The 15,953-nt window shown below is 48.6% G+C and overlaps 1 protein-coding gene across 4 annotated transcripts in view; it reads left to right on the plus strand.

Annotated features, from left to right (window-relative positions):
- Positions 1 to 15,953, plus strand: part of LOC143294953 (uncharacterized) — a 55,164-nt gene that overhangs the window by 31,344 nt on the left and 7,867 nt on the right. For all 4 annotated transcript variants that reach the window (XR_013056974.1, XM_076606473.1, XM_076606475.1 and 1 more), the window contains 8 exons: positions 127 to 180; positions 2,566 to 2,634; positions 4,635 to 4,799; positions 5,998 to 6,222; positions 8,001 to 8,188; positions 9,571 to 9,721; positions 11,665 to 11,908; positions 13,407 to 13,686. Coding sequence is in view for 3 of the 4 variants with exons in the window: in XM_076606473.1 (XP_076462588.1) it covers positions 127 to 180; positions 2,566 to 2,634; positions 4,635 to 4,799; positions 5,998 to 6,222; positions 8,001 to 8,188; positions 9,571 to 9,721; positions 11,665 to 11,908; positions 13,407 to 13,686 (1,376 nt within the window). In the remaining variant the exon portion in view is untranslated. The remainder of the gene's footprint in view (positions 1 to 126; positions 181 to 2,565; positions 2,635 to 4,634; positions 4,800 to 5,997; positions 6,223 to 8,000; positions 8,189 to 9,570; positions 9,722 to 11,664; positions 11,909 to 13,406; positions 13,687 to 15,953) is intronic.

Here is a 15,953-nt window from a genome sequence, read left to right on the forward strand (position 1 = left end):
AGACGTGTGCTCTGTGTGTCGTGCTGAGAGATGTGTACCCTATGTGTCGTGGTGTACCCTATGTGTCATGCTGAGAGACGTGTAACGTGTGGGATGAACACTTACCATGCCCTGTCTGTGTTGCAGAAGTGACTTTGTCGGAGAACGCTGACCCCGCCTCCCTGATGGCCCAGATCAGGAGTGAGTACACACTGCGCTGTGACCCCTGACCTGTCTGTGTGACGGATAGAGCACAGTGCAGCACAGCCCATTACACTGTCACACGCTGCGTGCAGCACATTCACACACCTGACACACTGCATGCAGCACATTCCAGACACCTGACACACTGCAGACAGTACATTCCACACACACACTGCAGACAGCACATTCCACACACCTGACACACTGCAGACAGTACATTTCACACACCTGACACACTGCATGTAGTACATTCCACACACCTGACACACTGCATGCAGTACATTCCACACACCTGACACACTGCATGTAGTACATTTCACACACCTGGCACACTGCAGACAGTACATTTCACACACATGACACACTACACCTGACACACTGCATGCAGTACATTTCACACACCTGCCACACTGCATGCAGTATATTTCACACACCTGCCACACTGCATGCAGTACATTTCACACACCTCACACACTGCATGCAGTACATTTCACACTTCACATACCTGACCCACTGCATGCAGTACATTTCACACACCTGACACACTGCATGCAGTACATTTCACACACTTGCCACACTGCATGCAGTACATTTCACACACCTGATACTCTGCAGACAGTACATTTCACACATGTGCCACACTGCATGCAGTACATTTCACACACCTGACACGCTGCATGCAGTACATTTCACACACATGACACACTGAGACAGTACATTTCACGCCTGACACACGGCATGCAGTACGTTTCACACACCTGACACACTGCAGACAGTACATTTCACACATTTGACACACTGCATGCAGTACATTTCACACACCTGACACACTGCATGCAGTACATTTCACACACCCGACACACTGCATGCAGTACATTTCACACATTTGACACATTGCATGCAGTGCATTTCACACACCTGACACACCGCATGCAGTACATTTCACACACCTGACATACTGCAAACAGTACATTTCACACACCTGACACACTGCATGCAGTGCATTTCACACACCTAACACACTGCCTGCAGTACATTTCACACACCTGACACGCTGCAGACATTACATTTCACACACCTGCCACACTGCATGTAGTACATTTCACACACCTGACACACTGCAGACATTACACTCCACCCACCTGACACTCTGCAGACAGTACATTTCACACACCTGACACACTGCAGACACTACATTTCACACACCTGACACACTGCATGCAGTACATTTCACACACCTGACATGCTGCAGACAGTACATTCCACACACCTGACACACTGCATGCAGTACATTTCACACACCTGACACCCTGCAGACAGTACATTTCACACACCTGACACACTGCATGCAGTACATTTCACACACCTGACACCCTGCAGACAGTACATTTCACACACCTGACACACTGCATGCAGTACATTTCACACACCTGACACCCTGCAGACAGTACATTTCACACACCTGACACACTGCAGACAGTACATTTCACACAGCTGACAAGCTGCAGACAGTACATTTCACACACCTGCCACACTTCATGCAGTACATTCCACACACCTGCCACACTGCAGATAGTACATTTCACACACCTGACACACAGCATGCAGCATGTACAGTGCATTTGAAATACCTGTATCTGTAGTGATCTTCTTAGCTTGATAGTACATTGCATTTCAAATACCTGAGTCTGTAGTGGTCTTCTTAGCTTGATAGTTCATTATCATGCACTTTTAACAGAAGCCTGATAGTTCATCAGTTTATACTGTTATTTAATTTCAACTGAAAGAACAACCCCTCTCTCCCCGAATAAAAAAGAGATCACCCTCCCTTCCCTTGTTCATGATTTATAACAAACTGCTTCGCCATTTTGTGATAACACACTAAGTTGCCATTTTGAGATGACAAAATATGTTGCCATTTTGAGATGCTATTTTGAGATTATTAAAGAAAACAAAATCTGTTTAAACTTTGAAATAAACGACAAAAAGTATGTACATAAACACATAATCATGTATGCCTGCTGTCCCTGCCTCTCTCTCTCTGTGCCCAGCCTCAGAGCAGCTTTTCATCTCTCTTTGCACATGGAAAAAGACATTTTTGAAATTCATCAAAATACATTTGACTACAGTTAAGTTAAAAATGTTTGTGTTGATGTTGTTGATGTGTGTTTTACAAGTGGCTGTGTGGGTGTGGTGTTTCAGATGAGGAAGCCAGTCCTATAGGTTTAAAATGTTTGTGTTTATGTTGTTGATGTGTGTTCTACAAGTGGCTGTGTGGGTGTGGTGTTTCAGATGAGGAAGCCAGTCCTATAGGTTTAAAATGTTTGTGTTGATGTTGTTGATGTGTGTTCTACAAGTGGCTGTGTGGGTGTGGTGTTTCAGATGAGGAAGCCAGTCCAGTGACCTTTGCCATCAACCTCAACCTTTTTGTACAAGTGAAAATAATCAACTGTAAGTATCTGGGTTTTGTCGTGGTCACCAGACCTCTGTGATGTGTTCATCTTCTCTTTGTTCTTCCTCACTGGATGTGCTTGATGCCACTATGGCCATTTCTGTACGCGTCACATCATTGCTGTTGACTGGAGCAACAGCCAAGTGGTCAAAGTGTTGACTTCAAATCTGATGGTCACAGGTTCATATCCCTGTCAGAGCGTGTGATGGGTAAAGGATGGAGATGTTTCTGATCTCCCAAGTCAACATATGTGCAGACTTGCTTATGCCTGAACATCCTTTGTGTGTATACGCAAGCAGAAGATCAAACATGCAGGCTAAAAATCACGTAATCCATGTCAGTGTTTGGTGGGTTATGAAAACAAGAACATCTGCATGCAGCCCCTCCAAATATGGAGCATGACTGCCTGCATGAGAACGGTCATTCACATAAAAGCCCACTCATGTATACGAGTGAACATGGGAGTCATAGCCCGTGAACATGGTGGGTGGGGGGGGGACAAAAATTGTTGCTTTCAGCCCAGCTACAGGGCATTATGTTGTTATGGCTGCTCTGCACACCTGTACACACCTGTAGTGCCAAGTGGCTGAAGAACCCACCCTGCTTTACATGGAACCACAGCGGAGCCACAGCAGTTACAACACAGGATTGGTGTTGCCTTCTCCAAGTGGAACACACTTCCTCTGGGCACCCCTCTCACTAACCCCAGACCCCCACATAGCCAGCCAGACCCAGTGTTGTTGGGCCACAGTCACACTGTTTGATGTGTGGTGTATGTTGAGAAATAACAAAGTGATCTGCAGTCACCCATCATCACAGGTGTGTTTGTGTGTGTGTGTGTGTGTGTGTGTGTGTGTTTGTAGTATGTTTCTCTGTGTGTGTGGTACGTTTGTGAATATGTTTTGAGGTGAAGGGGGCAGAATGGTTAAGATGCTTATCTCCCAATGCAGTGTCCATGAGAGTTTGGGTTTGATTCCAGGTCTTGCGCTTTCTTCCAAGCTTGACTGGAAAATCAAACTGAGTGTCTGGTCATTTGGATGAGACGTTAAACTATGGTCCCGAATGCAGCACACTTTCCTCTTGCAAAATTCTGTAGAAGAAATCTAGTTTGATAGGTACACAGGTTGAAATTTATATGCATGCACTCAAGACCTGACTATGTGTGTTGGTTTATGCTGCTGGTCAGGCATCTGCCTAGGACATGTGGTGTAGTGTGTATGGATTTGCCTCAGTGTGAAACTCTGTGTGTGTGTGTGTGGGGGGGGGGGGGGGGGTATATGTGGTGTGTGTGTGTGTAGTGTATGTGTCTGTGTGTTATGTGTGGTGTGTGTGCAGTGGAAATCTTAGTCTTTTCTGAAAGACTATGACTCTCAAACTAGGAGGCAAAATTGCACTGGCTCTTAGTGCTGCAGTTTTAGGGGGCTAGTTGGGTTTTGGGAACCATCCCAACACTAACTGTCCTAAAGTGCTTTTGTCTGAGAGAGTGGGGAATGTAATTTGAGCAAGACACTCGCCACTATAATCAAAATCTAGTCCTGATAGTGAGGGCAGCAGTTGTCTCTTTTTTTGTCTTGATGGTCATAGTTGAACATGACTAACAGGCGCAACAGCCGAGTATTAAAGCGTTGGACTTTCAATCTGAGGGTCCCGGGTTCGAATCTCGGTGACTGCGCCTGGTGGGTAAAGGGTGGAGATTTCTCCGATCTGCCAGGTCAACATATGTGCAGACCTGCTTGTGCCTGAACCCCGTTCATGTGTATACACAAGCAGAAGATCAAATACGCACGTTAAAGATCCTGTAATCATGTCAGCATTCCGTTGGTTATAGAAACACGAACATACCCAGCATGCACACCCCTGAAAGCGGAGTATGGCTGCCTACATGGCTGGGGTAAAAACGGTCATACACTTAAAAGAGTGAATGTGGGAGTTGCAGCCCATGAACGCAGAAGAAGAAGAAGAAGACGACTGACTATGATACATACATACATGTGTGCAGTGGACTGCTGCCTGAAGCGGGTGGTGTGGTGCTTCACCACACAGGGCATGGTGACTGTGGGGCAGGAGGAGCTGGTGACTGTGCTGGAGACACTGCCGGATGAAGACACTGTGCCCACAGACATCTTCTGCCACCTCAGTACAGTGTATGAGGAGGCTGGCAAAGGTGAGCTCTGCTGCTGTCCACAGGGACTGGCCTTTGGTGGTCTTCCTGCCTCTGGCTGCAGTCGTTCATGTGATCGTTTCTTTGTCAGTGAAAGATGTGTGTGAAAACAGACAGTGCTGCTTGCGTTTGACTGCATTGTGATGGAAAGAACAGGTGATAGGAAGGCCATGAAATGGGTGGAGGTATGATTACCGTAAAGTTTGGTCTATTGAGCGCACTGGTATATAAGCCGCACCCACTAAATTTTGGAAAAAATTGAACTTTATACATACATAAGCCTGATACTACAGAAAAGCTGTCGATACTGTAGGTTATGAAATAAACACAAGCGGGAACAACACAAAGAAAAGCAAGCGAAAATACTGCTAGTACCACAAAAAAATAATAATAAACACAACGAAAATAAGATCCATAATTTAGGGATAATCACATTTATTCAATGTCATCCTGCTCACTGAATCCATTCAAATCTTCGTCTTCAGTGTCCGAGTTGAAGAGAACCAGCACAGATGCCTCCGCCATCTTGTCACTGACTTAAGCCTCGTTTTCACTTCATGAACATGAAGGTGGAGGTCGCTGCTGGTTTGTCGCTTGCACTGTCGTCGGCTAGGTCGATCGCCTTCAATTTGAAGGCTGCATCATAGGCATAACGTCGCGTTTTCGGCATGATGAGGGTGTACGCTTGAGCAGAGTAGAACTGAATGCTGATCTGAAGGCTTTAATATGTGCGGATTTGATTTATAAAACGTGAACAGTTAGCACACTATCCTGAAGCTCATCCAAAAATTTGGTGAGTTGAAAGGCAGCTAAGAATAGACGAGAACATGACACTCCTCGGATCGTTAAAATCCGCAAATAAGGCGCATCATTGTATAAGCTGCAGAGGTTGAAGCTGGGGTAAAAAGTCGTGGCTTATAGACCGAACTTCATGGTAACAAGTATTTGCGTCAGGGGAGGAGGGAAGGTTTAGTAATGTGAAAGAACTTACATCAGGGATGAAGTTGATCGTAATATCATGAGATGATGATATGATGATAGTAATAAAGTGATGATGATGATGTGGTGATGATGATGATAACGATGTGCTGATGGTGATGATGTGATATGACATAATGATGATGGTACAATAATGATATGATGATGGTGATTATGATGGTGATAATGTGATGTGATGATGACGCACCATCCCCCGGTGCAGGCAACACGGTGAGCCACATGGGCCACAGCATCTTCAGCCAGCCCTTCCTGGACAGCGGCAGTCACGGGGGCTTCCTCTACCTGCACTCCACCTTCCAGTGCACCAACAAACTGCTGCTGCCCCCCGCCCCCTTCCTCTTCCCCATCCTCCTCCACAAGTGGGAGACGCCCTGGGCCAAGGTCTTCCCCATCAGGCTCATGCTGCGACTGGGCGCCGAGCATCGCTGTTAGTTCCTGTCTCATTTGTCTCTCCTCTCTCTGTGTCTTTCTAGTTGTCAGTGTCTCATTTGTCTCTTCGCTTTCTCTGTGTCTTTCTAGTTGTCAGTGTCTCATTTGTCTCTCCTCTCTCTGTGTCTTTCTAGTTGTCAGTGTCTCATTTGTCTCTCCTCTCTCTTTGTCTTTCTAGTTGTCAGTGTCTCATTTGTCTCTCCTCTCTGTGTGTCTTTCTAGTTGTCAGTGTCTCATTTGTCTCTCTTCTTTCTCTGTCTTTCTAGTTGTCAGTGTCTCATTTGTCTCTCTTCTTTCTATGTCTTTCTAGTTGTCAGTGTCTCATTTGTCTCTCTTCTTTCTCTGTCTTTCTAGTTGTCAGTGTCTCATTTGTCTCTTCTCTCTGTGTGTCTTTCTAGTTGACAGTGTCTCATTTGTCTCTCCTCTCTCTGCGTCTTTCTAGTTGTCGGTGTCTGCTTTCTCTGTGTCTTTCTAGTTGTCAGTGTCTCATTTGTCTCTCCTCTCTCTGTGTCTTTCTAGTTGTCAGTGTCTTATTTGTCTCTCCTCTCTCTGTGTCTTTCTAGTTGTCAGTGTCTCATTTGTCTCTCCTCTCTCTGTGTCTTTCTAGTTGTCAGTGTCTCATTTGTCTCTCTTCTTTCTCTGTCTTTCTGTCTCTGTCTGGTTCTCACTACTGACAGAGGGAACAACATGATGGTCAGTGTCTCCCTCACTCTCTTTGTCTCTCCTCTCTCTGTGTCTTTCTGTCTCTGTCTGGTTCTCTCAACTGACTGGGCTTGGAGCACTGCTGTCATTGTCTCTTAGTCTCTTCTCTTTCCCAAAATAATGAGAGGTCGACTAAAAGAACCTTGGTAAAAGATGACTCACAATGGATAAGAAAGGCGACGTGTTGAATCGCAGGTCCAATTTGAGGCAGATTCTCTTTTTCTCTCTGTCTGATTTTCTCTACTGACTGTGCATGTATGTGGCTGACGAGTGTTTGATGCATAATGTTTGTTGTAAATTATACCCTTCAATTTCAAATGGGGTTGTGGCTTTTATTGAATAAATCATCATTATCATTATCATTATTATCTGTCTACTGACTGAGGGCACAACATTGCTGTCAGTGTCTTCTCACTCTCTTCGTCTCTTCCCTGTCTGCCTCTGTCTGGTTCTCTCTTTATCAGTTCTCTCTCTCTGTCTGGTTTTATCTAGTGATCGGGTTTGAAATCTTGTTACTATCTTTTACTAACTTCCCCAGCTATTGAAAAGAAAGAAAATCATCAGAGTTGACATAAAGAAAGAAAGGAATTGTGACTTTCAAAACCATGTTGAGGAAGTGATCCCTTGTCATTGGCATGTTTTTGAGCATGCATGTTAGTGGGAGTGTCAGTGACATTGGTAGAGATGGTGTTTTGAATGAAAGTGACTGAGTGTTTAATCAGTGACTGTTGAATCAAAGTGACTCTGCATGTGTGTTAAATCAAAGTGACTACTGAATCAAAGTGACTGTGCATTGAAGCAGAGTGACTGGGTGTCAAATCAAAGTGAGGGTGTGTTGAATCAGAGTGATGTTGTGTTGAATCAGAGTGACTGTGTTGAATCAGAGTGACATGTTGAATCATAGTGATGTTGTGTTGAATCAGAGTGACTGTGTGTTGAGTCCAAGTGACGGTGTGTTGAAGCAGAGTGATTGTGTGTTGAATCAAAGTGACTGAGTGTTGAACCAGAGTGACTGTGTTGCGTGAAAAGCGACGCTGCACTGCAGTAAAGGTTCTGTGAACTGCTGTTGCCCAGACTACCCGTGCCCCCTGGTGAGCATCCGCAACAGGAAGCCGGTGTTCTTTGAGATCGGCCACACCATCATGAACCTGCTGGCCGACTTCCGCAACTTCCAGTACATGCTGCAGCAGATCCGCGGAGTCAGCATCCACATGGAGGACCAGAAGACCTTCATCAACTTCCCCCGCAACAGATACCAGGACGTGAGACACGCCACACATCCCTCCCCTCCTTCCTCCCTTCCTGCCTGCCTGCCTTCTTTCCTTCCTTCCATCCATCCTTCCTTCCTTCTTTCCTGCCTTCCTTCCTTTCTCCCTCCCTCCCTTCTTGCCTGCCTTCCTTTCTTCATTCCTGCCTTCCTTCTTTTCTTCCTTCCTTCCAGCTTGCCTTCCTTCCTCTCTTCCTGCCTTCCTTCCTTCCATCCAACTCTCCTTCCTTCCTCCCTTTCCTTCCTTTCTTCCTTCCTGCCTGCCTTCCTTTCTTCCTTCCTGCCTGCCTTCCTTTCTTCCTTCCTGCCTGCCTTCCTTTCTGCCTTCCTTCCTCCATCTCTCCCTTCCTTTCTTCCTTTCCTTCCTGCCTTCCATTCTTCCTGCCTTCCGTCCTTCCTTCCTCCCTCTCTTCATTCCTTCCTTGCTTTCTTCTGGATCTTGAGTTGTCATGAGGAAGGGAACAGTTCTGTGTCTGAGCTGCCTGTCATTCACTGTGTTGAGATGCTGATGTGGTATATTAATAAATGATCGGGACAGATGACAGATACTGACACTCAAAACATAGATCTGCTGTGTACAAAATGCGCAAAAAACTAACACAGAAAGGTTTTGTAAGTAGGGCAGAAAACAGATGTTAACACAAAAGTCTTGTGTTTGTCTTCAGATTCTAGCTGAGTTCAGTCCATAAATAACCTTAAATCTGTTTCTTTTAATTTTAGACTGAATGTGAATACATCCATTTTAAATGTGATGCAGAAGAAAAAAATGTCTGCTACAGACTGATTAGAGAAGTTGTTTTGATCAGATGGTTACATTTGTGAACACATTGTAGGTGGTGGCAGTAGTTTTCAAAACACAGGTTAGATACTGTCACTGGGTGAGTTATCACGTACTCAGGTAGTACAGGTGATGATGATGACGGCATAGTGAGGTGTGTCACTGACATGTGTGCAGTGATTGTACTCAAAGTCATCATGTACGCAGGTAGTGCAGGTGGCGATGATGACGGCATAGTGAGGTGTGTCACTGACAGGTGTGCAGTGATTGTACTCACAGTCATCATGTACTCCGGTAGTGCAGGTGGTGATGATGACGGCATAGTGAGGTGTGTCACTGACAGGTGTGCAGTGATTGTACTCACAGTCATCGTGTACGCAGGTAGTGCAGGTGGCGATGATGACGGCATAGTGAGGTGTGTCACTGACAGGTGTGCAGTGATTGTACTCACAGTCATCATGTACTCAGGTAGTGCAGGTGGTGATGATGACGGCATTGTGAGGTGTGTACACTGTCAGGTATGTAGTGATTGTGGTCACTGGGTGAGATGTACACAGGTAGCCCAGGTGATGATGATGACGGAGGTGTGTCCCTGACAGGTGATGAAGGTGGTCAGCAGCAGCAACGAACACGTGATGGCGTTGGGGGCCAGCTTCAGCCTGGAGGCCGACTCTCACCTGGTGTGCATCCAGAACGAGGACGGCAACTACCAGACCCAGGCCATCAACATCCAGAACAAACCTCGGCAAGGTACACCTGACCACAGCATGGACAACACCCACTGACACACTGACTGACATACTGTGTTCCTATCATCAGCACCCACTGACACACTGACTGACATGCTGTGTTCCTAACATTAACACCCACTGACACACTGACTGACATACTGTGTTCCTAACATTAACACCCACTGACACACTGACTGACATACTGTGTTCCTATCATCAGCACCCACTGACACACTGACTGACATGCTGTGTTCCTAACATTAACACCCACTGACACACTGACTGACATACTGTGTTCCTGACATCAACACCCACTGACACACTGACTGACATACTGTGTTCCTATCATCAACACCCACTGACACACTGACTGACATGCTATGTTCCTAACATTAACACCCACTGACACACTGACTGACATACTGCGTTCCTGACATCAGCACCCACTGACACACTGACTGACATACTGTTCCTGTTATCAGCACCCACTGACACACTGACTGACATACTGTGTTCCTGTTATCAACGCCCACCGACACACTGACTGACAGACTGTGTTCCTATCATCAACACCCACTGACACACTGACTGACATACTGTATTCCTATCATCAACATCCTGATTACAGTTTATCCCACTCTATGGTAAACACTTCTACTGTACACCCTCAGCAGCACACTGTGACACAGTGTCACAAAACTGTATTCCCTTGACAGGTATGTTCACAACACAACCAGGCAGGTGCTGTGTATGTACAGTCCACGCTGACTGTTCATCTGTATTTACAGCACACCCTGGCAGTCCTGTACCAGTCACGTCTGTCAGACAAGCCTGTGTCCTCAGTCACCCTCCTTGCTGTGTTTTCAGTGACAGTCCGGAGTTACCCCCCATGCTGTGCCCCAGTGACACACAGTCCTCAGTCACCCCCCATGCTGTGTCCCAGTGACAGTCCTCAGTCACCCCCCATGCTGTGTCCCAGTGACAGTCCTCAGTCACCCCCCATGCTGTGTCCCAGTGACAGTCCTCAGTCACCCCCCATGCTGTGCCCCAGTGACAGACAGTACTCAGTCACCCCCCATGCTGTGTCCCAGTGACAGACAGTCCTCAGTCACCCCCCATGCTGTGTCCCAGTGACAGTCCTCAGTCACCCCCCATGCTGTGTTTTCAGTGACAGTCCTCAGTCACCCCCCATGCTGTGTCCCAGTGACAGTCCTCAGTCACCCCCCATGCTGTGCCCCAGTGACACACAGTCCTCAGTCACCCCCCATGCTGTGCCCCAGTGACAGACAGTCCTCAGTCACCCCCCATGCTGTGTCCCAGTGACAGTCCTCAGTCACCCCCCATGCTGTGTCCCAGTGACAGACAGTCCTCAGTCACCCCCCATGCTGTGCCCCAGTGACAGTCCTCAGTCACCCCCCATGCTGTGTCCCAGTGACAGACAGTCCTCAGTCACCCCCCATGCTGTGCCCCAGTGACACACAGTCCACAGTCACCCCCCATGCTGTGCCCCAGTGACAGTCCGCAGTCACCCCCCATGCTGTGCCCCAGTGACAGTCCTCAGTCACCCTCCTTGCTGTGTTTTCAGTGACAGTCCGGAGTTACCCCCCATGCTGTGCTCCAGTGACACACAGTCCTCAGTCACCCCCCATGCTGTACCCCAGTGACAGTCCTCAGTCACCCCCCATGCTGTGTCCCAGTGACAGACAGTCCTCAGTCACCCCCCATGCTGTGCCCCAGTGACAGACAGTCCTCAGTCACCCCCCATGCTGTGCCCCAGTGACAGTCCTCAGTCACCCCCCATGCTGTGTCCCAGTGACAGTCCTCAGTCACCCCCCATGCTGTGTCCCAGTGACAGTCCGCAGTCACCCCCCATGCTGTGCCCCAGTGACAGACAGTCCTCAGTCACCCCCCATGCTGTGCCCCAGTGACAGTCCTCAGTCACCCCCCATGCTGTGTTTTCAGTGACAGGGGCCAGCTTTGTGGTGTTCAACGGAGCCCTCAAGTCGAGTGCGGGCCTGCGGGCTAAGTCGAGCATTGTGGAGGATGGGCTGATGGTTCAGATCCTGCCGGAGATGATGGTGGCCCTGAAGCAGAGCGTCAAGGACATGAAGGACTTTACCATCCCCTGCGGGCCCCTCTCCCTGCCCCAGCCTGAAGAGATCGTCACCCTGCGATGGGTCGACGACGACAAGAACATCAACACTGGGTCAGGAGCCAGAACTTCTGGGAGGGTGGGGTGAGGGGGGTTGGTGGGGGGGGGGGGGATTGGGGGCTGTCTACTTGGCGTGCTCTTGCGGAATTTGTACAGTGGGGATCATTTTCCCAGTCTACACATTGTTACAGTACTTACAGGGACTCAGTTTTCGTTACCTCCTTGTATGAGTGCCTGTCTGTCTCATGTCCATGGCTTCACCTCTCTCCTTCACTTGTACACCACACATACATATACACCATGCACTTACACTGACACAACCACACACATATTCCTTGTGCATGTATTCTTGCACACTCGCGCACGCACCAGTTACGCATGTATACACCACACATATACACTATCACATCCACACACATGCATCTTGTGTATGCACACACATTCACCCTTACAGTGCACACATACACCAACACAGCCCCACACATACACCAACACAGCCCCACACATACACCAACACAACCACACGCATACACCAACACAGCCCCACACGTACACTACACGCATGCTCAAACACATACACAAATTCTTACTCCACACACATACACCAACACATCAACACACAGATACCATGTGCATACACACACATAAACCCTTACACATGTACATCAACACACATACGCCATGTGCATACATACACCCTTACACCAGACACATACACCAGCATAGCCACACACATACATCTTGTGCATACACACATGTGTATACATACATCCTTACACCACACATATACACCAGCTTGCCACGCACATAATCCATGTGCATACACGCACCCGCACATCACACATGTACACCAGCACAGCCACACACATACACCATGTGCATACACACACACACACCCCTTTACACTACACAGATACACCATCACACCACGCACATACACCATGTGCACACACACACATACACACACTTGTACATCACACACGTGCACAATGACAACCACACACACACACAAACACACCATGTGCATACACACACATACATGCACCCTTACACCACACACATACACCATCACAACCACACAGACACACCGTATGCATACACACACACACCCTTACACCACACACATACACCATCACATCCACACACACACACACCATATGCACACACACACACACACACATACACGCACCTGCACATCACACAGTCATGTACACCAACACAGCCACACACATGTACTATGTGCATACACACACAGGCTGTGTGATAAACGAAGTGTACTACAGGCCATGTGATGCATAATCTATGATACATAGTGTTTGATACCTGTGTAACACAGGCCGTGTGATACATGATGTGTGATACAGACCATGTGATACCTGTGTAACACAGGCCGTGTGATGCGTGATGTGTGATACACAGACCATTTGATACACACCATGTAACACAGACGTTGTGATACATGCTGTGTAATACAAGCCGTGTGTTACATGCCATGTAATACAGACTGTATGATACATATGAAGTAACACAGGTGGTGTGACACACGTTGCAGAGTGAAGAGCCCTGTAGACGGCATGTCCCTGGAGGGCGTGGAGAGCGTGCAGGTGCACAACGCCACGGACTATGTCGGCGAGCGCTACGCCATCCGCTGGACCCAGCTGTTCTTCCTGCAGACCGAGAGCGGGTCGTCACGCTGGGAGCCCGTGGACCTGAGCCGCCTGGCGGAGACGCTGGCCAACGCCGTGTGCATCGCCCTCACCCCCCACCTCCAGAAGCTGCGGGAGGCCGCCCTCACCAAGATCGGGCTGCGTGTCACCCTGCAGCCTGACAGTGTGAGTGTGCCACCACCACCACCCCCCCTCCCGCCCCCGCACATGCTGGTCGTTGTGGGCATGTGTGTGTGTTTTAGGGGGTGACGGGAGTGTAGGGGTGGGGGTGTAAGGGTGTGTGCTGGGAGTATAGGGGTGTGAAGGAATGTGTTGGGAGAATATGGGCTGTTGGGAGTATGGGGTTGTGCAGGGTGGTGTTGGGAGTGTGGTGGTGAGGGGTGTGTTGGGAGTGTAGTGGTGAGGAGTGTGTTGGGAGTGTAGTGCTGAGGGGTGTGTTGGGAGTATAGTGGTGAGGGGTGTGTTGGGAGTGTAGTGGTGAGGAGTGTGTTGGGAGTGTAGTGGTGAGGAGTGTGTTGGGAGTGTAGTAGTGAGGGGTGTGTTGGGAGTATAGTGGTGAGGGGTGTGTTGAGAGTGTAGTGGTGTGTTGGGAGTATAGGGGTGTGTTGGGAGTGTAGTGGTGAGGGGTGTGTTGGGAGTGTAGTGGTGAGGGGTGTGTTGGGAGTGTAGTGGTGAAGGGTGTGTTGGAAGTGTAAGGGGGAAGGGTGTGTTGGGAGTATAGGGGTGTGTTGGGAGTGTAGTGGCGAGGGGTGTGTTGGGAGTGTAGTGGTGAAGGGTGTGTTGGAAGTGTAGGAGGGAAGGGTGTGTTGGGAGTGTGGTGCTGAGGGGTGTGTTGGGAGTGTAGTGGCGAGGGGTGTGTTGGGAGTGTAGTGGCGAGGGGTGTGTTGGGAGTGTAGTGGTGAAGGGTGTGTTGGAAGTGTAGGGGGGAAGGGTGTGTTGGGAGTGTAGGGGTGTGTTGGGAGTGTAGTGGCGAGGGGTGTGTTGGGAGTGTAGTGGTGAAGGGTGTGTTGGAAGTGTAGGGGGGAAGGGTGTGTTGGGAGTGTAGGGGTGTGTTGGGAGTGTAGTGGTGAGGGGTGTGTTGGGAGTGGGGTTGCGTAGGGTGGTGTTTGGAGTATAGGGGTGTGTAGGGTGGTGTTTGGAGTATAGGGTGGTGTTAGGAGCATATGGGTTTGTTAAGTGGCGTTGGGAGTAAAGGGGTGCGTAGGGTGGTGTTGGGAGTATATGGGTGTGTAGGGTGGTGTTGGGAGTATATGTGTGTATGTTGGGTGGTGTTGGGAGTATAGGGGTGTGTAGGGTGGTGTTAGGAGTATAGTGTGTGTAAGGTGGTGTTAGGAGTATATGGGTATGTTGAGTGTGTTGGGAGTATAGGGTTATGTAGGGTGGTGTTGGGAATATAGGGTTATGTAGGGTGGTGTTGTGAGTGTAGGGTGGTGTTTGGAGTATAGGGGTGTGTAGGGTGGTGTTTGGAGTATAGGGTTGTGTAGGGTGGTGTTGGGAGTGTAGGGTGGTGTTAGGAATATAGGATGTGTAGGGTGGTCTTGGGAGTATAGGGTTATGTAAGGCGGTGGAGTATAGGGGTGTGTAGGGTGGTGTTGGGAGTATAGGGTGTGTTGGGTGGTGTTGGGAGTATAGGGTTATGTAGGGTGGTGTTGGGAGTATAGGGGTGTGTTGGGAGTATAGGGGTGTGTTGGGAGTATAGGGGTGTGTAGGGTGGTGTTGGGAGTATAGGGTGTGTTGGGTGGTGTTGGGAGTATAGGTGTGTGAAGGGTGTTGTTGGGAGTATAGGGTTATGTAGGATGGTGTTGGGAGTATATGGTGTGCTGGGTGGTGTTGGGAGCATAGGGATTTGTAGGGTGGTGTTTGGAGTATAGTGAGTGTTTGGTGGTGTTTGGAGTATAGGGGTGTGTAGGGTGGTGTTGGGAGTATAGGGAGTGTTGGGTGGTGTTGGGAGTATAGGGGTGTGTAGGGTGGTGTTTGGAGTATAGGGTGTGTTGGGTGGTGTTTGGAGTATAGGGTTACGTAGAGTGGTGTTGGGAGTATAGGGTGTGTTGGGTGGTGTTGGGAGTATATGGGTGTGTAGGGTGGTGTTGGGAGTATAGGGTGTGTAGGGTGGTGTTTGGAGTATTGCGGTGTTAGTCTTAGGAGTATAGGGGTGTGTAGGGTGGTGTTGGGAGTATATGGGTGGTGTTGGGAGTATAGGGTGTGTTGGGAGTATAGGGTGTGTTGGATGGTGTTCGGAGTATTGCGGTGTTAGTCTTAGGAGTATAGGGGTGTGTAGGGTGGTGTTGGGAGTATAGGGTGTGTAGGGTGGTGTTTGGAGTATAGGGTGTGTAGGGTGGTGTTTGGAGTATAGGGTTGTTTGTCTTAGGAGTATAGGGGTGTGTAGGGTTGTATTGGGAGTATAGGGTGTGTAGGGTGGTGTTTGGAGCATT

The sequence above is a fragment of the Babylonia areolata genome, chromosome 20 (assembly GCF_041734735.1).
Source record: "Babylonia areolata isolate BAREFJ2019XMU chromosome 20, ASM4173473v1, whole genome shotgun sequence".
NCBI classification, from domain to species: domain Eukaryota; kingdom Metazoa; phylum Mollusca; class Gastropoda; order Neogastropoda; family Buccinidae; genus Babylonia; species Babylonia areolata.